This window comes from Oncorhynchus gorbuscha, linkage group LG25 (assembly GCF_021184085.1).
Source record: "Oncorhynchus gorbuscha isolate QuinsamMale2020 ecotype Even-year linkage group LG25, OgorEven_v1.0, whole genome shotgun sequence".
NCBI lineage: Eukaryota > Metazoa > Chordata > Actinopteri > Salmoniformes > Salmonidae > Oncorhynchus > Oncorhynchus gorbuscha.
Window position 1 is genome coordinate 218444 of NC_060197.1, and position 25155 is coordinate 243598.

General features: G+C 47.5%; 1 protein-coding gene across 8 annotated transcripts in view; it reads right to left on the minus strand.

The window, feature by feature from the left end:
• chchd3a (coiled-coil-helix-coiled-coil-helix domain containing 3a) overlaps positions 1–25155 on the minus strand; it is a 121665-nt gene that overhangs the window by 55262 nt on the left and 41248 nt on the right. For all 8 annotated transcript variants that reach the window (XM_046327986.1, XM_046327985.1, XM_046327983.1 and 5 more), the window contains one exon: positions 23731–23911. In XM_046327986.1, coding sequence (XP_046183942.1) covers positions 23731–23911 — 181 coding nt within the window. The remainder of the gene's footprint in view (positions 1–23730; positions 23912–25155) is intronic.

Sequence of the window (25155 nt, forward strand, 5' to 3'; positions counted from 1 at the left end):
ACACACACACACACACACACACTTCATTCACCATGCACAGACATGCATACACACACACACAGACACACTTCATTCACCATGCACAGACATGCATACACACACACAGACACACACTTCATTCACCATGCACCGACATGCATACACACACACTTCATTCACCATGCACCGACATGCATACACACTTCCCACACGCCATTCACTAGGCAAACAAGTTCACTACCACACACACTTCAGTCACCATGCACAGACATGCACGCACACACACACACACACACACACACACACACACACACACACACACACACACACACACACACACACACACACACACACACACACACACACACACACACACACACACACACACACACACACACACTTCATTCACCATACACAGACACACACTTCATTCACCATACACAGACACACACTTCATTCACCATACACAGACACACACTTCATTCACCATACACAGACACACACTTCATTCACCATACACAGACACACACTTCATTCACCATACACAGACACACACTTCATTCACCATACACAGACACACACTTCATTCACCATGCACAGACACACTTCACATTCACCATTCACAGACACACACTTCACACACACTTCATTCACCATACACAGACATGCATACACACACTTCATTCACTTCATTCACCATACACAGACACACACACACACACTTCACACACCATGCACACACACACACACACACACACACACACACACACACACACACACACACACACACACACACACACACACACACACACACACACACACACACACACACACACACACACACACACACACAGACATGCACAGACATGCATACACACACTTCATTCACCATGCACAGACATGCATACACACACACACTTCATTCACCATGCACAGACATGCATACACACACACACACTTCATTCACCATGCACAGACATGCATACACACACACACACTTCATTCACCATGCACAGACATGCACAGACATGCATACACACTTCATTCACCATGCACAGACATGCACACACACACTTCATTCACCATGCACAGACATGCATACACACACACACACTTCATTCACCATGCACAGACATGCATACACACACACACACACTTCATTCACCATGCACAGACATGCACAGACATGCATACACACTTCATTCACCATGCACAGACATGCATACACACACTTCATTCACCATGCACAGACACACACACACACTTCATTCACCATGCACAGACATGCATACACACACACACACTTCATTCACCATGCACAGACACACACTTCATTCACCATACACATACACACACTTCATTCACCATGCACAGACATGCATACACACTTCATTCACCATGCACAGACATGCATACACACTTCATTCACCATGCACAGACATGCATACACACTTCATTCACCATGCACAGACATGCATACACACTTCATTCACCATGCACAGACATGCATACACACACACTTCATTCACCATGCACAGACATGCACAGACATGCATACACACACACTTCATTCACCATGCACAGACATGCATACACACTTCATTCACCATGCACAGACATGCACACACACTTCATTCACCATGCACAGACATGCACACACACCCACTTCATTCACCATACACAGACATGCACAGACACACACACACACACACACACACACACACACACACACACACACACACACACACACACACACACACACACACACACACACACACACACACACACACAAACATGCATACACACACTTCATTCACCATGCACAGACATGCATACACACACACAGACACACACACACACTTCATTCACCATGCACAGACATGCATACACACACACACAGACACACTTCATTCACCATGCACAGACATGCATACACACACAGACACACACACACACTTCATTCACCATGCACCGACATGCATACACACACACTTCATTCACCATGCACCGACATGCATACACACTTCCCACACGCCATTCACTAGGCAAACAAGTTCACTACCACACACACTTCAGTCACCATGCACAGACATGCGCACACACACACACACACACACACACACACACACACACACACACACACACACACACACACACACACACACACACACACACACACACACACACACACACACACACACACACACACACACACACACACTTCATTCACCATGCACAGACATGCATACACACACACACTTCCCACACGCCATTCACTAGACATAAATCCACCCACCCACCCACCCACCCAAACCACCTCCTAAACCCGATACGCCACATCACTCACCAATATCTTTAATGGTATCATCCACAGATCAGATCAAAATGATGGCAGAGGATACGATGTCTCTCTTACTGGCAGCATTACAGCAACATATTACACTGAGTGGCTCTTAAACATCAGGGGAGAGCAGCCCTTCTGTCAGGAGTCCATTGACTCTCCCCACTAGTCATTCTACCACCTTGCTAATTAGACTTAAGAGGCAGAGTTCTACAGAGGAGCAGTGAAGTTCATCACCAGCTATTACTCTCTCTAGGACAGGTTATATAGGACACCTATAATGATGGCAGGTATACGATAGCCCGTAATCAGCGGAAACTCCCTTTGCCCCTCTCTCACACACACAGGAGAGTTACATTTAATTCATTCAACTTTCTTGATATATGCAAGCACGCCACGGATGCCACACACACACACACACTTGAACGTCATCGAGGTGTGGCAGAGACCCACAGGCCTAAGTGTCTGTCCCACCGTGTGTGTCTGTCTGGAGCAGTGAGTAATGGATAAGGATGCCTCTGGAGGTCAAAGGGCAGACCTGGGCAGGACAGAGGGTGTGTGTCTGTCTGGAGCAGTGAGTAATGGATAAGGATGCCTCTGGAGGTCAAAGGGCAGACCTGGGCAGGACAGAGGGCGTGTGTGTCTGTCTGGAGCAGTGAGTAATGGATAAGGATGCCTCTGGAGGTCAAAGGGCAGACCTGGGCAGGACAGAGGGCGTGTGTGTCTGTCTGGAGCAGTGAGTAATGGATAAGGATGCCTCTGGAGGTCAAAGGGCAGACCTGGGCAGGACAGAGGGCGTGTGTCTGTCTGGAGTAGTGAGTAATGGATAAGGATGCCTCTGGAGGTCAAAGGGCAGACCTGGGCAGGACAGAGGGCGTGTGTGTCTGTCTGGAGCAGTGAGTAATGGATAAGGATGCCTCTGGAGGTCAAAGGGCAGACCTGGGCAGGACAGAGGGCGTGTGTGTCTGTTTAAAGACGCTCATCACTCATAAGTCACTAGCTCAATGGCTGTGAGTAGAGCTCACATTAGGCCTGGTCTACAGCAGCTGTCCTTAAACACTGATGGGGGCTGATAGAAAGATGTTACCCCCCCACCCCTGGTCTCTCACCTAGACCCTGCTGCCCCTAGTGTCTATGTGACATTAAGATCAATACAGACCACAGGAGGCTGCGGAGGGGAGAACGGATCATAATAAAAGATAGCAATGGAGCAAATGGAATGTGTTTGACACACAGTGACAGACTAAAGTTTGGACACACTCTCAAGGGTTTGTCTTTACTTTTAATAATAGTGAAGACAAAGCTGTCAAGGCAAAGGGTGGCTACTTTGAAGTATTCAAATATATTTGGATTTGTTTAACACTTATTTTTTAACACTATTAGTGTTATTTGATAGTGTTCATGTCTTCACTATTATTCCACAATGCAAAACATAGTAAAAATAAAGACATTTTTAAAGAGAAATATGTGCCTTGGTATTGATAGAGGACTGCTTTTCAGCAAGGTGGCGTGTTCCTAATGAACACCATAACTAAAACATTCCACTGAAACGTCTAGGCCCGTTAGGAACAGAACTCAATTCATTTCCAGCCATTTGGAATCATTTAAGGAATATCACTGAACTGCTCATGCTTGGTAAAATGATCAATATTACATTGATTCATTAGCTGATCAGCAGCTCGTGTTGTAAACCGACTGATTGATAATCCTGGCTGATTGATAATCCTGCGTTTGAGTTGCCTTCATCTCCGTCTCGGCTCCCCTGGGGCTTGTGGAAAGGGGGAGGGGGGGACCTCAGGAGGATCCTACCCATCTGTCACTTTCAGCAGGCGCTAGTGTCTGAGGAGGCCCTGGTCGTTCATTACCTCCATGGCCCTGAAGTGTGGACAACAACCACACAAAGACCAAACTAGAGCCAGGGCTCTATGGAGCCATCCACAACAATGGGGAGAAAAAGCCACGAGGATACAGAGTGGTGGGAGGCAGAAAACTCCCCGGGGAGAAAAAGCCACGAGGATACAGAGTGGTGAGGATACAGAGTGGTACAGAGGGCAGAAAACTCCCGGGGAGAAAAAGCCACGAGGATACAGAGTGGTGGGAGGCAGAAAACTCCCGGGGAGAAAAAGCCACGAGGATACAGAGTGGTGGGAGGCAGAAAACTCCCGGGAGAAAAAGCCCCAGAGTGGTGGGAGGGGGAGAAAAAGCCACGAGGATACAGAGTGGTGGGAGGCAGAAAACTCCCCGGGGAGAAAAAGCCACGAGGATACAGAGTGGTGGGAGGCAGAAAACTCCCCGGGGAGAAAAAGCCAGGAGGATACAGAGTGGTGGGAGGCAGAAAACTCCCCGGGGAGAAAAAGACAGGAGGATACAGAGTGGTGGGAGGCAGAAAACTCCCCGGGGAGAAAAAGACAGGAGGATACAGAGTGGTGGGAGGCAGAAAACTCCCCAGGGAGAAAAAGACACGAGGATACAGAGTGGTGGGAGGCAGAAAACTCCCCGGTTACGGCTCAAATGGCAGCACATCACCAAAAAGTACACTACTTTGGGCCTGAGCCCTCGTGGAAAATGTAGGGAATAGGGTGCCATTTGGGACGCAGCCCTTGACCTGCGTGTAGAGGACACACTGTGACGTGAAGGAACGGGTTTAGTGCCTTCAGAGGACAGACTCCCCTGGGGGACTGGGAACAACAGAAAGAAAGAGGGGAAAACAACCCGAAGAGGGTCAAAGTGATGCAGGGAGGGAAGACAATGGAAGGGGTTGACAGAGAAAGAAAACAAGAGAGAAAGAGAAAAGTAAATGGCAAAAGAGATGGATGTGGATAATCTGCTGGTGACATTGGGACCTCACGCTGGTGCTGCCGATGTAGCAGCCGGCCGCTACAACAGACCTCAGCTGGCCGGCCGGCCGCTACAACAGACCTGGCTGACTGCTTCAATAGACCTCCACTGGCTGGCTGGCTGACTGCTTCAATAGACCTCCACTGGCTGGCTGGCTGACTGCTTCAATAGACCTCCACTGGCTGGCTGACTGCTTCAATAGACCTCCACTGGCTGGCTGGCTGACTGCTTCAATAGACCTCCACTGACTGGCTGACTGCTTCAATAGACCTCCACTGGCTGGCTGACCGCTTCAATAGACCTCCACTGGCTGGCTGGCTGACTGCTTCAATAGATCTCCAATGACTGGCTGGCTGTCCGCTTCAATAGACCTCCACTGGCTGGCTGACTGCTTCAATAGACCTCCACTGGCTGGCTGACCGCTTCAACAAACCTCCGCTGGCCGGCTGCTACAACAGACCTCCGCTGGCCGGCCGCTACAACAGACCTCCACTGGCTGGCAGTCCGCTTCAATAGACCTCCACTGGCTGGCTGACTGCTTCAATAAGACCTCCACTGGCTGGCTGACTGCTTCAATAAGACCTCCACTGGCTGGCTGACTGCTTCAATAGACCTCCACTGGCTGGCTGACCGCTTCAATAGACCACTGACTGACTGCTTCAATAGACCTCCACTGACTGACTGGCTGACTGCTTCAATAGACCACTGACTGACTGCTTCAATAGACCTCCACTGACTGGCTGACTGCTTCAATAGACCTCCACTGGCTCACTGCTTCAATAGACCTCCACTGGCTGACTGCTTCAATAGACCTCCACTGGCTGGCTGACTGCTTCAACAAACCTCCGCTGGCCGGCCGCTACAACAGACCTCCGCTGGCCGGCGGGCCGCTACAACAGACCTCCGCTGGCCGGCCACTACAACAGACCTCAGCTGGCCGGCCGGCCGCTACAACAGACCTGGCTGACTGCTTCAATAGACCTCCACTGACTGGCTGACTGCTTCAATAGACCTCCACTGGCTGGCTGGCTGACTGCTTCAATAGATCTCCAATAACTGGCTGGCTGACTGCTTCAATAGATCTCCAATGACTGGCTGGCAGTCCGCTTCAATAGACCTCCACTGGCTGGCTGACTGTTTCAATAGACCTCCACTGGCTGGCTGTCTGCTTCAATAGACCTCCACTGGCTGGCTGACCGCTTCAATAGACCACTGACTGACTGCTTCAATAAACCTCCACTGACTGGCTGACTGACTGCTTCAATAGACCTCCACTGACTGGCTGACTGACTGCTTCAATAGACCTCCACTGGCTGGCTGACTGACTGCTTCAATAGACCTCCACTGGCTGGCTGACTGACCGCTTCAATAGACCTCCACTGGCTGGCTGACCGCTTCAATAGACCTCCACTGACTGGCTGACCGCTTCAATAGACCTCCACTGGCTGGCTGACCACTTCAATAGACCTCCACTGGCTGGCTGGCTGACTGCTTCAATAGATCTCCAATGACTGGCTGGCTGTCCGCTTCAATAGACCTCCACTGGCTGGCTGGCCGCTTCAATAGACCACCACTGGCTGGCTGACTGCTTCAATAGACCTCCACTGGCTGGCTGACTGCTTCAATAGACCTCCACTGGCTGACTGCTTCAAAAGACCTCCACTGACTGGCTGACTGCTTCAATAGACCTCCACTGACTGGCTGACTGCTTCAATAAACCTCCACTGGCTGACTGCTTTAATAGACCTCCACTGGCTGGCTGACTGCTTCAACAAACCTCCGCTGGCCGGCCGCTACAACAGACCTCCGCTGGCCGGCGGGCCGCTACAACAGACCTCCGCTGGCCGGCCACTACAACAGACCTCAGCTGGCCGGCCGGCCGCTACAACAGACCTGGCTGACTGCTTCAATAGACCTCCACTGACTGGCTGACTGCTTCAATAGACCTCCACTGGCTGGCTGGCTGACTGCTTCAATAGACCTCCAATAACTGGCTGGCTGACTGCTTCAATAGATCTCCAATGACTGGCTGGCAGTCCGCTTCAATAGACCTCCACTGACTGGCTGACCGCTTCAATAGACCTCCACTGACTGGCTGGCTGACTGCTTCAATAGACCTCCACTGGCTGGCTGGCTGTCCGCTTCAATAGACCTCCACTGGCTGGCTGTCCGCTTCAATAGATCTCCACTGGCTGGCTGACTGCTTCAATAGACCTCCACTGGCTGGCTGACTGCTTCAATAGACCTCCACTGACTGACTGCTTCAATAGACCTCCACTGGCTGACTGCTTCAATAGACCTCCACTGGCTGGCTGACTGCTTCAATAGACCTCCACTGACTGACCGTCCTCTTCAATAGACCTCCACTGACTGACCGTCCTCTTCAATAGACCTCCGCTGGCCGGCCGACCGCTTCAACAGACCTCCGCTGGCCGGCCGGCCGCTACAACAGACCTCCGCTGGCCGGCCGGTCGCTACAACAGACCTCCACTGGCCGGCCGGTCGCTACAACAGACCTCCGCTGGCCGGCCGGTCGCTACAACAGACCTCAGCTGGCCGGCCGCTACAACAGACCTCCGCTGGCCTGCCGGCCGCTACAACAGACCTCCGCTGGCCGGCCGGCCGCTACAACAGACCTCAGCTGGCCGGCCGGCCGCTACAACAGACCTGGCTGACTGCTTCAATAGACCTCCACTGGCTGGCAGTCCGCTTCAATAGACCTCCACTGGCTGGCTGACTGCTTCAATAAGACCTCCACTGGCTGGCTGACTGCTTCAATAAGACCTCCACTGGCTGGCTGACTGCTTCAATAGACCTCCACTGGCTGGCTGACCGCTTCAATAGACCACTGACTGACTGCTTCAATAGACCTCCACTGACTGACTGACTGACTGCTTCAATAGACCACTGACTGACTGGCTGACTGCTTCAATAGACATCCACTGACTGACTGCTTCAATAGACCTCCACTGGCTGGCTGGCTGTCCTCTTCAATAGACCTCCACTGGCTGGCTGACTGCTTCAATAGACCTCCACTTTCTTCTTACTCGCTTGCTGTGTGTTCATCTACGTTACGTACTCACCTCCTCTGGTTTCCCTCTCTTCTACATCTGTCCATTCTTCTCCCATCCATCACTCAATACCTCAGCACTTCTTCACCCTCTCCATATGGTTCCAATACCTCTGGTGTACACCCTGCAACCTCCACATAACTCTCTCCCTCTCCCCCTTAAAAAGATCTAGTGTCATTAGCTAGACCAACTGTTCACTTCCAAAACAGACTCATTAATATGATTTATCCTGCAGTTAAACCATGAGAGAGAAGGAAAAAAACAAGCTACCAAACAAGCCCGGAGAGTGCAGAGTGAACGCTGGTCGCCTGGGTGTACGAGGGAGCTCACTGCACAATACACACACACTTAACACTAACAGAACAGTGACCCATCTGGCCCACTAGACTTCTCACTCCTGCTCGCTTCCCTGACCTTCGGACACTCAACAGCTCGACAATTAAGGAGCGGCGGGCAACGTCTCATGGGGCCTGCAGCAATTATCAGAGCAGTTTAATAACCATGCTGTTACTCTGTGCCATTACTCTCTGTAAAACTAAAAAAAAAGACAACGTATGACAAAACAAAAAGGTGAGGAAAAATATTCATACACCATCTGTTTCCAGATCCCTCTTGAGCAAGGCTGACTCTGATTCCATCTCAGCTTCAGAAACTTTTACAATAACTAGCGTTTCAAAAATACTCCAACATCACCCGCACCGCAGCCGCCCGTTGCTTCCGAGGCTGTAAATTGACTTTACAAGCACTCTGTCAGAAAGCAGCTTCCCTGACACCTGCATTCATCCATCAATCCAAGCCAGCCATAGATCAGCAGCCCGCTTCTGGCAGCCAGCCATAGATCAGCAGCCCGCTTCTGGCAGCCAGCCATGCCAATTAGCTGCTGGGGTGAGGCAACCGCGCCCGCCACTGCCCGTGCCAGCCACAGGTCCTGCCAATTAGGTCTGACCTCTGTCTGACCAAATACTGGCGCTGACACATTGGCACTGCGTGTGGGCATCACAGTCTGGATGTCTGGATGGACCAGGGCAGAGTGGGCAGTAAGTAAAGTCAACAGGCACTCCCAGAGAGAGAATGTGGCACACACACAGCAGGGATCCTTTGATTGGATGTCAGTTGCCTATTAGCGATAACACACACACACACACACACACACACACACACACACACACACACACACACACACACACACACACACACACACACACACACACACACACACACACACACACACACACACACACACACACACACACTATCGGACTCCAACACATAAAGCCCTTGTGAGTCCCCCAGATAAAGAGAGGCAGCTTTGCAGAAAGAGCAGCACCTCCAGTGGCAGGGGAATGAGACTGGCTTCTGAAGGACACACTGCTAACATGACTGACCCCTAAAGCCAAGGACACACTGCTAACATGACTGACCCCTAAAGCCAAGGACACACGGCTAACATGACTGACCCCTAAAGCCAAGGACACACTGCTAACATGACTGACCCCTAAAGCCAAGGACACACGGCTAACATGACTGACCCCTAAAGCCAAGGACAAACTGCTAACATGACTGACCCCTAAAGCCAAGGACACACGGCTAACATGACTGACCCCTAAAGCCAAGGACACACGGCTAACATGACTGACCCCTAAAGCCAAGGACAAACTGCTAACATGACTGACCCCTAAAGCCAAGGACACACGGCTAACATGACTGACCCCTAAAGCCAAGGACACACGGCTAACATGACTGACCCCTAAAGCCAAGGACACACTGCTAACATGACTGACCCCTAAAGCCAAGAACACACTGCTAACATGACTGACCCCTAAAGCCAAGGACACACGGCTAACATGACTGACCCCTAAAGCCAAGGACACACTGCTAACATGACTGACCCCTAAAGCCAAGGACACACGGCTAACATGACTGACCCCTAAAGCCAAGGACACACTGCTAACATGACTGACCCCTAAAGCCAAGGACACACGGCTAACATGACTGACCCCTAAAGCCAAGGACAAACTGCTAACATGACTGACCCCTAAAGCCAAGGACACACTGCTAACATGACTGACCCCTAAAGCAAAGGACACACTGCTAACATGACTGACCCCTAAAGCCAAGGACACACGGCTAACATGACTGACCCCTAAAGCCAAGGACAAACTGCTAACATGACTGACCCCTAAAGCCAAGGACACACTGCTAACATGACTGACCCCTAGCCAAGGACAAACTGCTAACATGACTGACCCCTAAAACCAAGGACAGACACACTGCTAACATGACTGACCCCTAAAGACACAGAGCTGGATTCTTCCCCTGTTTATCCGACTCCATACTAAAGACACGGAGCTGGATTCTTCCCCTGTTTATCCGACTCCATACTAAAGACACGGAGCTGGATTCTTCCCCTGTTTATCTGACTCCATACTAAAGACACGGAGCTGGATTCTTCCCCTGTTTATCCGACTCCATACTAAAGACACGGAGCTGGATTCTTCCCCTGTTTATCCGACTCCATACTAAAGACACGGAGCTGGATTCTTCCCCTGTTTATCCGACTCCATACTAAAGACACGGAGCTGGATTCTTCCCCTGTTTATCTGACTCCATACTAAAGACACGGAGCTGGATTCTTCCCCTGTTTATCTGACTCCATACTAAAGACACGGAGCTGGATTCTTCCCCTGTTTATCTGACTCCATACTAAAGACACGGAGCTGGATTCTTCCCCTGTTTATCTGACTCCATACTAAAGACACGGAGCTGGATTCTTCCCCTGTTTATCTGACTCCATACTAAAGACACGGAGCTGGATTCTTCCCCTGTTTATCTGACTCCATACTAAAGACACGGAGCTGGATTCTTCCCCTGTTTATCTGACTCCATACTAAAGACACGGAGCTGGATTCTTCCCTGTTTATCTGACTCCATACTAAAGACACGGAGCTGGATTCTTCCCCTGTTTATCTGACTCCATACTAAAGACACGGAGCTGGATTCTTCCCCTGTTTATCTGACTCCATACTAAAGACACGGAGCTGGATTCTTCCCCTGTTTATCTGACTCCACACTAAAGACACGGAGCTGGATTCTTCTCCTGTTTATCTGACTCCATACTAAAGACACGGAGCTGGATTCTTCTCTTGCTCCCTGGTGGAATCTTTTTTTTATTTTTTAAAGGGGGCGCTGTTTTTCAAATGCCACCTACAAATCCATCCAATTCAAAACCCAGCAAGTCTCCTCTAATACCTGGGAAATTAAATTGTGGTCCATTATCAGCAGAGCCCAGTAGGCTGTAAGTACAACGCAACAGCATTTGAAGTACACATTTGTACAAAGGGGACATTTGCTGGAGACGGCACTTTTTCTAAGGAAGAGAGGGAAGGAGAGAAAGAGGAAGGGGAAGAGAGAAGAGTGGGAGAGGGGTGGTGGTTGTGTAAGCTTAACGGAAGTCATTTTCAGGCCAGCCGAGCATCAAATGAAGACAGTTTAACTGGAGCACAGGTAGATTTTACGCTGGCAGGGAGAGAAGATGGGCTTGAGGGAGACCGAGGGAGAGCAGTCGTCACACGTTACATTAAACCACACTTTTAGCTAGAAAGAAAGGACTTCATGCCAACTCACATTAAAGCCTGGTTATATTGATAGGGCAGACAAACAAAGACAGAGATTTAACCTGGCTACCGCTTCAGACTGCCATTATATCATCAGACTGCCATCATCAAGATAATAAGATACTGATAACTATGACAACAGTAATTGTGGTCCATTCAGTTAAAGTGGGAAGATAAACAACAGGAATGTATAATTGGATGCAACATATGAGATAACAATCCACAGGCCTGGAGGTCCATTCTATCTGTTCAGACAAGCCTTCAAATAACGGTCTAGAAATCAACAAGGACACAAAAAGCAATGCGACCGGTAACGGCGTTATGAAAAAAGCAAACACCTGCTGCTATTCCACAGACTTCTTTACGGAAGTGAAGAAAGGGCGGCCATTTGACACTTTAAGCATATATTTTAAAAGGACGGCTTTTTTGAGGGGGACTCTTCGACAAATCACAAATCCGCCACTGTGGACCGTGGAGCTCAAGATGGATGACTCTGGGTTTGATTGAAATGTCTGCCTTGGGGTTGAGCCTGTGTCTGGACTGGAATGGTGTGGCTCGTGATTGATTGGCTGTTCTGAGAGTTTTCGACTCCGGAGGGCAAGAATCGTTGAAAAGCAAAAAGGGATGGCGAAGTGTATGATTTCATTGAAGAGCAGACACACGGACGGACATGCAGACTGTGACTGTGTCTGGTGGCGTATGTCATACGACAATGTCCTTTTCTCTTCCTCATTGGTTCCCATTCACAGCATGATTAGACTAGACTGAAGTGGATTAGCCTAACAGTCACACTGCTACTGGTCAGGAAGTACTGTGCTGCTTTGCTTAAAGCTTACACAGGCATTATTCATATTCAAATCAGCGAGATTAATAATGATGTGTTTTTTGTGTGGAACTTAACCCATCATTCCTTCAGGACTGAGATACGAACCATCAAATGGCTTCAACATACTCCACTTGAATAACATACCGTTAACTCATCAACAACAACAAACGGGACTGTTTTGAAGTGCTTTTGTTATGAAATATTCATTTCTGCGAGAGAAAAAATCCCATCAAAAAACGCACGTCCTTTGAACCACTCCATTGCGTCCGGTTATAGAAGACTGTACTACAGTTTAAGTGTTTTTTCTATAATGAAACCCCTTCTATCCATGTTGCCTCCAACCTTTACACACACATCTGCCTGAGTGGCAGAACACACGCGAGCCTTCACACAGTGGCATGTTCCCCAGCTACAGGACTGGTACATACGCCTGCTGAGAGAACAATAAACAATGCTAGTTTAAATTACCGTGGCGGCACCTTAGGGCAGGGGTGTCAAACTCCTTCCAAAGGGGAGTATCTGCTGCTTTTAGTTTTTTCCTTTAAATGTGTGTCCAATTGAAGACCTAGACAACCAGGCGAGAGGGCTTCCTAACTAATCAGTGCCCTTAACAGATTAATCAAAGACAAGAGACCTGCAGACACTCGGCTCTCCGTGGAATGAGTTTGACACCTGTATGTCACGCCTTGGTCATTGTATTTTGTGTTTTTGGTATATGTTTGGGTAGGCCAGGGTGTGACATGGGTTTATATGTTGTGTTTCGTATTGGGGTTTGTATTAATTGGGATTGTGTATGATTAGGGGTGTGTCTAGTTAGGCTTGGCTGCCTGAGGCGATTCACAATTGGAGTCAGGTGATTCTCGTTGTCTCGGATTGGGAACCGTATTTAGGTAGCCTGAGTTCGCTTTGTATTTTGTGGGTGTTTGTACCCATCTCTGTGTAGTAGTCACCAGATAGGCTGTAATTAGTTTCACGTTTCGTTTGTTGTTTTCATATTTCAGTTATTTCATGTACCTTTTCATTCATTAAAGTCATGAGTAACCTACACGCTGCATTTCGGTCTGACTCTCTTCTTACAACAGACGAAACGTCGTTACACTGTACAGTTACACAAGGGAAGCAGAGAGAAGTGGGAAGTCAGGGGGAAACGTCTTATTAACGTCGTAGGAGCAGGGGGAATGGGTTTTATTAACGTCTCAGGGGGAATGGGTTTTATTAACATAGTAGGGGGAACGGGTTTTATTAACGTCTCAGGGGGAATGGGTTTTATTAACATAGTAGGGGGAATGGGTTTAATTAACAGTAGGGGGAACGGGTTTAATTAACATAGTAGGGGGAACGGGTTTTATTAACGTCTCAGGGGGAACGGGTTTTATTAACGCGTCTCTCGGGTTTTATTAACGTCTCAGGGGAACGGGTTTTATTAACGTCTCAGGGGGAACGGGTTTTATTAACGTCTCAGGGGGAACGGGTTTTATTAACGTCTCAGGGGGAACGGGTTTTATTAACATAGTAGGGGGAACGGGTTTTATTAACATAGTAGGGGGAACGGGTTTTATTAACATAGTAGGGGGAACGGGTTTTATTAACGTCTCAGGGGGAACGGGTTTTATTAACATAGTAGGGGGAACGGGTTTTATTAACATAGTAGGGGGAACGGGTTTTATTAACATAGTAGGGGGAACGGGTTTTATTAACATAGTAGGGGAACGGGTTTTATTAACATAGTAGGGGGAACGGGTTTTATTAACATAGTAGGGGGAACGGGTTTTATTAACATAGTAGGGGGAACGGGTTTTATTAACATAGTAGGGGGAACGGGTTTTATTAACATAGTAGGGGGAACGGGTTTTATTAACATAGTAGGGGGAACGGGTTTTATTAACATCTCAGGGGGAACGGGTTTTATTAACGTCTCAGGGGGAACGGGTTTTATTAACGTCTCAGGGGGAACGGGTTTTATTAACGTCTCAGGGGGAACGGGTTTTATTAACGTCTCAGGGGGAACGGGTTTTATTAACGTCTCAGGGGGAACGGGTTTTATTAACGTCTCAGGGGGAACGGGTTTTATTAACGTCTCAGGGGGAACGGGTTTTATTAACGTCTCAGGGGGAACGGGTTTTATTAACGTCTCGGGGAACGGGTTTTTTATTAACGTCTCAGGGGGAACGGGTTTTATTAACGTCTCAGGGGAACGGGTTTTATTAACGTCTCAGGGGGAACGGGTTTTATTAACGTCTCAGGGGGAACGGGTTTTATTAACGTCTCAGGGGGAACGGGTTTTATTAACGTCTCAGGGGGAACGGGTTTTATTAACGTCTCGGGGAACGGGTTTTATTAACGTCTCGGGGAACGGGTTTAATTAACGTCTCGGGGGAACGGGTTTTATTAACGTCTCAGGGGGAACGGGTTTTATTAACGTCTCAGGGGGAACGGGTTTTATTAACGTCTCAGGGGGAACGGGTTTTATTAACGTCTCAGGGGGAACGGGTTTAATTAACGTCGTAGGGGGAACGGGTTTATTAACGTCTCAGGGGGAACGGGTTTTATTAACGTCTCAGGGGGAACGGGTTTTATTAACGTCTCAGGGGGAACGGGTTTTATTAACGTCTCAGGGGGAACGGGTTTTATTAACGTCTCAGGGGGAACGGGTTTTATTAACGTCTCGGGGGAACGGGTTTTATTAACGTCTCAGGGGGAACGGGTTTTATTAACGTCTCAGGGGGAACGGGTTTTATTAACGTCTAGGGGGAACGGGTTTAATTAACGTCGTAGGGGGAACGGGTTTTATTAACGTCTCAGGGGGAACGGGTTTAATTAACGTCTCGGGGGAACGGGTTTTATTAACGTCTCAGGGGGAACGGGTTTTATTAACGTCTCAGGGGGAACGGGTTTTATTAACGTCTCGGGGGAATGGGTTTAATTAACGTCGTAGGGGGAATGGGTTTAATTAACGTCGTAGAAGAGGGGAAGCGGTAATTGAAATGTTCTGAAGAGACTAGTGGGAATAGTAGAGACTAGCGGGAATAGTAGAGACTAGTGGGAATAGTAGAGACTAGCGGGAATAGCAGAGACTAGTGGGAATAGTAGAGACTAGTGGGAATAGTAGAGACTAGTGGGAATAGTAGAGACTAGTGGGAATAGTAGAGACTAGTGGGAATAGTAGAGACTAGTGGGAATAGTAGAGACTAGTGGGAATAGTAGAGACTAGTGGGAATAGTAGAGACTAGTGGGAATAGTAGAGACTAGCGGGAATAGTAGTGACTAGCGGGAATAGTAGTGACTAGTGGGAATAGTAGAGACTAGTGGGAATAGTAGAGAATGGGAATAGTAGAGACTAGCGGGAATAGTAGACTAGTGGGAATAGTAGACTAGGGAATAGTAGTGACTAGTGGGAATAGTAGTGACTAGTGGGAATAGTAGAGACTAGTGGGAATAGTAGAGACTAGCGGGAATAGTAGAGACTAGTGGGAATAGTAGAGACTAGTGGGAATAGTAGAGACTAGTGGGAATAGTAGAGACTAGTGGGAATAGTAGAGACTAGCGGGAATAGTAGTGACTAGTGGGAATAGTAGTGACTAGTGGGAATAGTAGAGACTAGTGGGAATAGTAGAGACTAGTGGGAATAGTAGAGACTAGTGGGAATAGTAGTGACTAGTGGGAATAGTAGAGACTAGTGGGAATAGTAGAGACTAGTGGGAATAGTATAGGTGTGTGATAATGTGCTGACGCAGATCCTCAAGTCTGTGTACTGGACTACGTAGAGACTAGAGGGAATAGTATAGGTGTGTGATAATGTACTGGACGACGTAGAGACTAGAGGGAATAGTATAGGTGTGTGATAATGTACTGGACTACGTAGAGACTAGAGGGAATAGTATAGGTGTGTGATAATGTACTGGACTACGTAGAGACTAGAGGGAATAGTATAGGTGTGTGATAATGTACTGGACGACGTAGAGACTAGAGGGAATAGTATAGGTGTGTGATAATGTACTGGACGACGTAGAGATACTGTGGGTTGAACATATGATACAGGCAGCACAAAGGTCTAAAGAAAAACACAACAAATACTTTGAGTTTGGAAGTCAACATCCAGTCAACCTCCAAAATCACAGAACTCTATAGTCATAAATTATTCTTAGTCACAAGGCGTATGGCTATCAATGTTAGAAATAAAACAGGAACATCCAGGCTACTAGCCTATACAGCCTTGTGTGTGTGTGTGTGTGTGTGTGTGTGTGTGTGTGTGTGTGTGTGTGTGTGTGTGTGTGTGTGTGTGTGTGTGTGTGTGTGTGTGTGTGTGTGTGTGTGTGTGTGTGTGTGTGTGTGTGTCCACTCAGGCTTAAATGGCCATCGAGGCAATTCCCCTGGAAGGCCGCGTAATTGGTGGCTATTGCCATGGCGGTGTTGCCATTACAGGATGGCGTGGGGAGCATTCGAGCACAGTACACCTCTACCACTGTGTGTGATGTACCAGGGGTTCTATAGGGCCCTGCTGCCGTGGCGACGTGACATGCATCCTGATGAGAAGACCAATCAATACCTCGTAGAATCAGGAGACTGAAGAGAGAAAACACAACAACTAGCGCTTTCTTCTACCGCTCCAGCCTGACTTATGTAGAGCTTATGTAGGCTAGCCTCTATACCCGGTCCTCTCCTCTTCCCATCCCCTCTTCATCCTCTATCACCTAGTATTCCAATCACTCCCCTTTACAACCAGTTTCACTGACATTCCTCCATGGAATAAATATGCTGTAAGGCTGTTGCACAGTATTTTCTTCCCAAGATTTAACATTAAGACCAAGGTGTTTCTTTATAATTGGGAAGAAAATACACTTTCTGTAATAGCAAAGCAGCACTTTTTGTAGATCCAGGGACAGGCTTGCTAAGAACCAAATCCCACAATAGCGTAAGGGTTGCAGCCTTGCAGTGGTGTGGGCTTATAGAGAAGACATTTAAAGCTTCTCTAACCTGTAATGTAGCACATGTTCCTCTAGCTCAGTGGCTCCCAACCTTGTCCTTTCTAGGGACCCTCGAATCACCATCAAAAGCTCCAGGACCACTATTCACAGTGTCACAATTGTTTTACATTAAACATCTTAGCGGTCAAATTTAGACCTCATGTTATCGGTGAATGTAGCAGATGAAATATATTACAGATGGATGTTTGTATGATGAAAAGTAATGTAAAACTATTTATAACAGGTTGAAAACCACTGCTCTAGCTGAATGTAAAACTGTTTATAACAGGTTGAAAACCACTGCTCTAGCTGAATGTAAAACTGTTTATAACAGGTTGAAAACCACTGCTCTAGCTGAATGTAAAACTGTTTATAACAGGTTGAAAACCACTGCTCTATCTGAATGTAAAATGGTGGTTCCATAGGAACACCATGAATGATCAAGCTGGGCTTTATCAATGACCAGAGAGCATTGATTTGATAAATGTGCTCTGCTAAGTGCAGGGCGGTGGTACGGCAAATGACTTCACAAATCATCTCTGAAAGCACCATCTAGGCCGCAACGTGGGCTTAGTACAACAACCATGCTGCTCCCAAGGGCCCGTTTGCAAATCCTTTGCGACAATTTTACATTTCCCATTACAAACGCGTTACGTAGTGTCCGTGTCGTGCGATGTAAAGGTAACACACTGATTGACCCATGTTGGAACGATACACAGTTATGGGTCATCACCAAAGCGTTTCACGTGCTCCATGTGTAAATGTAGCTTGTATCTATGCCAACCTCATATTTAAAATGTCTACAGAGAAATACATTATTCAGAGTGTCTGTACATTATTCTGAATATCAATCATGAAGTCAGAGTGAACATACTCCTGTAATGAAACTGCTTCTTTTCCCCCCATTTTAAAGCACTGTGCTACTTCAAAGACAGTTGCGGAAGTGTCTTGGCGGCTGAAGAGAGACTGGTAGATTCCCAAATGACACCCTATTACCTTTAAACTGCAATACTTGTGACAAAAGCAGTGCACTAGAAACGGAATATGGTGCCAATTGGGACGTAGCCAATGAGGAGAGAGAGACAGCCGTCCCAGAGTTAACACAGAAAAATGACAATGAGGGAAGAAGGCGGCGACGAGGCTGTCTTTTAAAGGGAAAAGTCCATTTCCAGTTGAAAAGAACAGCGGGCATATGAGAGGACTGACAGCCTTGACAATTACATGAGTAAAATAGGCGCAGACTCGGTGATAACCCCTCGGATTCTATTAAACTCCAGAACTCTAAATGAATTCTCAAACAGGGAATTCATCACACACTTTCTGCTAAAAGAACAGACTTAGCCTCCTCTTCTGCTCTTTACTCCAGTGTGAGAGAGAGACAGAAACAGAAGTGTCAAAAACAATGTTGTCTGTGTGCAAATATCTGTGAGAGTGTGTGTGTGCTCAATTTGCATGTACCCACTCATTTTAAACACCCAGCTCCAGTCTCCTGGGACACACCCAGCTCCAGTCTCCTGGGACACACCCAGCTCCAGTCTCCTGGGACACACCCAGCTCCAGTCTCCTGGGACACACCCAGCTCCAGTCTCCTGGGACACACCCAGCTCCAGTCTCCTGGGACACACCCAGCTCCAGTCTCCTGGGACACACCCAGCTCCAGTCTCCTGGGACACACCCAGCTCCAGTCACCTGGGACACACCCAGCTCCAGTCACCTGGGACACACCCAGCTCCAGTCTCCTGGGACATACCCAGCTCCAGTCACCTGGGACACACCCAGCTCCAGTCACCTGGGACACACCCAGCTCCAGTCTCCTGGGACACACCCAGCTCCAGTCTCCTGGGACACACCCAGCTCCAGTCTCCTGGGACACCCAGCTCCAGTCTACGAGGACCGCCGCTGCTGCGACCTGTACTACAAGGACCGCCGCTGCTGTGACCTGTACTACAAGGACCGCCGCTGCTGTGACCTGTACTACAAGGACCGCCGCTGCTGTGACCTGTACTACAAGGACCGCCGCTGCTGTGACCTGTATTACAAGGACCGCCGCTGCTGCGACCTGTACTACAAGGACTGCCGCTGCCGCTGCTGTGCTGCCTGTACTGTACTACAAGGACTGCCGCTGCTGTGACCTGTACTACAAGGACTGCCGCTGCTGTGACCTGTACTACAAGGACTGCCGCTGCTGTGACCTGTACTACAAGGACTGCCGCTGCTGCGACCTGTACTACAAGGACTGCCGCTGCTGCGACCTGTACTACAAGGACTGCCGCTGCTGCGACCTGTACTACAAGGACTGCCGCTGCTGCGACCTGTACTACAAGGACTGCCGCTGCTGCGACCTGTACTACAAGGACTGCCGCTGCTGCGACCTGTACTACAAGGACTGCTGCTGTGACGCTGCTGCAAGGACTGCCGCCTGTACTACAAGGACTGCCGCTGCTGCGACCTGTACTACAAGGACTGCCGCTGCTGCGACCTGTACTACAAGGACTGCCGCTGCTGCGACCTGTACTACTGCTGCTGCTGTGACCTGTACTACAAGGACTGCCGCTGCTGCGACCTGTACTACAAGGACTGCCGCTGCTGCGACCTGTACTACAAGGACTGCCGCTGCTGCAACCTGTACTACAAGGACTGCCGCTGCTGTGACCTGTACTACAAGGACTGCCGCTGTTGTGACCTGTACTACAAGGACTGCCGCTGCTGTGACTATACTACAAGGACTGCCGCTGCTGTGACTATACTACAAGGACTGCCGCTGCTGTGACTATACTACAAGGACTGCCGCTGCTGTGACTATACTACAAGGACTGCTGCTGCTGTGACCTGTACTACAAGGACTGCTGCTGCTGTGACCTGTACTACAGTACAGTACTGCTGTATACTGATAGTTCTCTCTGGTGGACAGAAGCATGTAACAGTACTGGTATCTTAACGTCTGTCAGATGTCATGTCTCACCTTGAACCTTAACCCAGAGCACAGGTTTTTCCTCACTGATCATCTGGACAAATCACCATTTCACAGGTGTTCACATCTTGCGAATTTCAGAAGGGGAGGGGACATTTGGCCCACAGACTTGCCCAGAACTCGCAAAGAGAGGGAGGTGGAGCTTCCGCCGTGCTTCTGTTCCCCATTGTAGTATCTTTTGGAACACGTTGGCCCCCAGAACGGGTCCATATGACTGATCTGAGCTATCCGGACATTATTTTAAACAGCACCAAGAGAGGACAGACACTTACATGGAGATACATGGCTGGTCCCATCACTCCCTCCCTCCCTCCCTCCCTCCCTCCAAAAATAATCATTAAATTAAAGATGACAAAGAACAAAACAGCTCTCTTCACAGATGCTGAAGGCGTATCGAGTCCCCGCTCTTCCTCCCCACCTCCCTCACTTTTACATTTTTTCCGATTGGATCGTCGTTCCGAGCGAGGGATCCCTGATACACTCATCCTGCGGCGTGGTGGAATCGCGGCACGCCATGGCGTCTCGGCCACCCAAAATGATTCATTTTTCTATTACAGCAATGAGCGTGTGAAATGAGCTATATAATCAATAGCGTAGGTTTGTAAACAGGGCCCGTTCTCCGGGGAGCGTGTTGTGCATTTGTGTGTGTGTGTGCCGGTTGTGAGAGAATCTGTTGGCTGTCAAGGCAATGCAGGGATGACGCTGGTCTTGCTATATGTTTATAAGGGCTATTTACAGCAAATAAAGCCATAACTCTCTAAAATGAGGGTGGCTTTCTCAGATACAACATCATAAAGGAAATAAGGGGACAGTGAAATATAAGAGGGCCCTGTAGGAAGATCAATTTCAGTTTAACCTAATCATATAGTGGTGATCATCACAATGATATGGTGGAAGTGAAACCCCTCATTTCTCAGGTCTCTGAGGGGCTAGCGTGGGTGTGTGTGTATGTTCGTTCGTGTGTCTAAGAATAATCAATCATTTGGCGGGTGCTTATATTTGTCCTGTTACACATTTGTATTAGTGTGTAATGCAAATGCTCTTATTGCGTGTGTGTGTGTGTAAGGGGTGGTCAGACGGCTCTATAGACTTTAGTTCACGGCTATGCTCACACACCCGACGTGTCACCGCGCCAGTCGTGACCTGTCAATTACCACACATGGGTGTGTGTGTGTGTGTGAGAGTGTGTGTTTAACCAATGATGGAAGGGAGCAATATTTAATATGAAAGAAGTGTAATTTCTATGCATTCAAGCTAGAATACAAAAATACATGACTGGTTCCTGCTAAACTGCCCAATTAACAGTGCAGCCATTTAAATTCTAACCTCCTGTACCTCTTCCTGTCCTCAGAAGAGTATTAGCAAATGTCTTGCAGTGCTGTTAAGTAGTTTCAACAGAAGTTATATGAAGGGCACAGCTCCAAGATCCAGACAAAATGTGAATATCATCTGCAGATGAAAAGCTCACAAGTGGTAAAACTTGGAAATGTTGAAATGTAGCCGACGGGTCATGTTTCAGTGGCGTCCAGTATAACATTAGGATGCCCAGCAGAACAAGATGTTTTACAGTTACTAAGATAATACTATATAGTCCTCATGTTTCAGTGGAGTCTAGTATAACATTAGGATGCCCAGCAGAACAAGATGTTTTACAGATACTAAGATAATACTATATAGTCCTCATAGTCCAGTATAACATTAGGATGCCCAGCAGAACAAGATGTTTCAGTGATAATACTATATAGTCCTCATGTTTATGGAGTCCAGTATAACATTAGGATGCCCAGCAGAACAAGATGTTTTACAGATACTAAGATAATACTATATAGTCCTCATGTTTCAGTGGAGTCAGTATAACATTAGGATGCCCAGCAGAACAAGATGTTTTACAGATACTAAGATAATACTATATAGTCCTCATGTTTCAGTGGAGTCCAGTATAACATTAGGATGCCCAGCAGAACAAGATGTTTTACAGATACTAAGATAATACTATATAGTCCTCATGTTTCAGTGGAGTCCAGTATAACATTAGGATGCCCAGCAGAACAAGATGTTTTACAGATACTAAGATAATACTATATAGTCCTCATGTTTCAGTATAGAGTCCAGTATAACATTAGGATGCCCAGCAGAACAAGATGTTTTACAGATACTAAGATAATACTATATAGTCCTCATGTTTCAGTGGAGTCCAGTATAACATTAGGATGCCCAGCAGAACAAGATGTTTTACAGATACTAAGATAATACTATATAGTCCTCATGTTTCAGTGGAGTCCAGTATAACATTAGGATGCCCAGCAGAACAAGATGTTTTACAGATACTAAGATAATACTATATAGTCCTCATGTTTCAGTGGAGTCCAGTATAACATTAGGATGCCCAGCAGAACAAGATGTTTTACAGATACTAAGATAATACTATATAGTCCTCATGTTTCAGTGGAGTCCAGTATAACATTAGGATGCCCAGCAGAACAAGATGTTTTACAGATACTAAGATAATACTATATAGTCCTCATGTTTCAGTGGAGTCCAGTATAACATTAGATAATACTATATAGTCCTCATGTTTCCAGTGGAGTCCAGTATAACTATTAGGATGCCCAGCAGAACAAGATGTTTTACAGATACTAAGATAATACTATATAGTCCTCATGTTTCAGTAAGATAATACTATATAGAGTCCAGTATAACATTAGGATGCCCAGCAGAACAAGATGTTTTACAGATACTAAGATAATACTATATAGTCCTCATGTTTCAGTGGAGTCCAGTATAGCATTAGGATGCCCAGCAGAACAAGATGTTTTACAGATACTAAGATAATACTATATAGTCCTCTGTTTTGGTTATGGGATGGTCCCACCTATGAGGAGCACAGTGATCATCACCCTGGTTACAGAGGGGAATGAGCTGCCATCAGGGCCATTACAGTCATCAACCCCTAGCTAGTGGGTGTACAGGCATTTGTTCCAGCCCAGCACTAAAACACTTAATTCACCTAATCAACATCTGGTCGTGATGACTGTGAAAGTCAGTGTTAGTGCTGGGCTGAGAATGGAACAAAACCATTTGACAAAGGGGGGGTTGAGAAACGGTTGGAGGGGGTTAGGGACTTACGTAAAGCTGGGTGCGTAGCCTCTCGTCCTCAGCGCTGACCTTCTCCCTCATGACAGCCTGCGTCAGGGTTTTATGGGTCGTGGCTCTCTCCAGCTCCAGGATACGACCCACCTCATCCTTCACACTGGCCTGGGCCTCAGCCTCAGCAAAGGATGCAGCATGGACCTTCTCCTCCTCCAGCCTGACAGAGACAGACAGTTAACATTTACAACACTAGAAAAAGGACAGACGCACATCAGAATAAGCAAGCAGACACGTACACACATGATATACACACAAACATACACAGCTCAAGTTTATGAAAACTGAAAAGTAGTGTGTGTAATTATGAATGATAATTTTGCTGAGTTTGATAGTCACATTGTTTCTTGTAAGTGAATATCTCAGGAATAGTTAAACGAGTTGTCAGGACTATAATTTTTTTTATCACATTAAATAAGAGCTCATCAGGAAATGTCCTCTGTAGTGGCCACCCAGATGCCATAACTATGTTATTCACCTAAATGAAACATTAGTTCCATAAATGATCCTTTTAGTCCATACGTGTCCTCCTATGACTTGGACGTTATGGTGAACACTCACTAGTCTTTCCCTCTCATTTTAGTAGATGTACTTTGCCGTAATGATCTGATCACACCATGCAACGAGGGATGTAGCCGACAGTCAGAGAGGGAAAACGGACAGTGTTGATAGGCAGGTGAACTGTCCAAAGGGGTTACAAGGTAAAAGTGGGAGGCGGGATTAGGTTGTCTCCTGTCCTCCTTGCTTGGCAGAGATCTCAGAAAAGAAGGCAACTTCATAACATAAAATGTACTGTATATGCCATATCAAATAATCAATTGGACTTCCCGAATGTAGTGTTTTAGCTGTGACAGAACGTACATGTGTTGTTGTAGATTTGCGTTATTCCACAAAGTTCTATCAGGTGCTGCAGTGAGTGGGAGGGGGCTGTATAACCACATGACGTAGCTCTCCCTCACTCTCCCTGAGTGAAAGAGGTGAGCACTTTGACAGACAGTCCAATGAGTCAGAGGGGTTTAGGAACAGGCACATTTTGCCGTTATTCCCCTTTAAATCCACTAGCTGGTCTTGTGGTTCGCCAGCTGGCAGAAAGAGGGCGACACTGAAGACTTTACAGTTGAAAATGACAAAGGGTCAAAAGAAAGGTTAAGTCAGATGATGATCATTTGAAGTTTGAAAGCTATGACGCAGTAGGTTTTTCTAACCAAGTCTGGCTTTGCTTTGAAATGCCTCAAAGCCCTAAGTTGAGATTCATTTAGACGTGACACTTTCCTGCGAAACCCCCCTCCGGATGTATTTACATAGGAAGAGTGCAGTGTTATTTTGAGCTGGTAAACCTGCACACACTTCCCACCAGGCAGTTGGAACGATGCAACTTTTTGAAGAGTCACTAGGCATTAGATT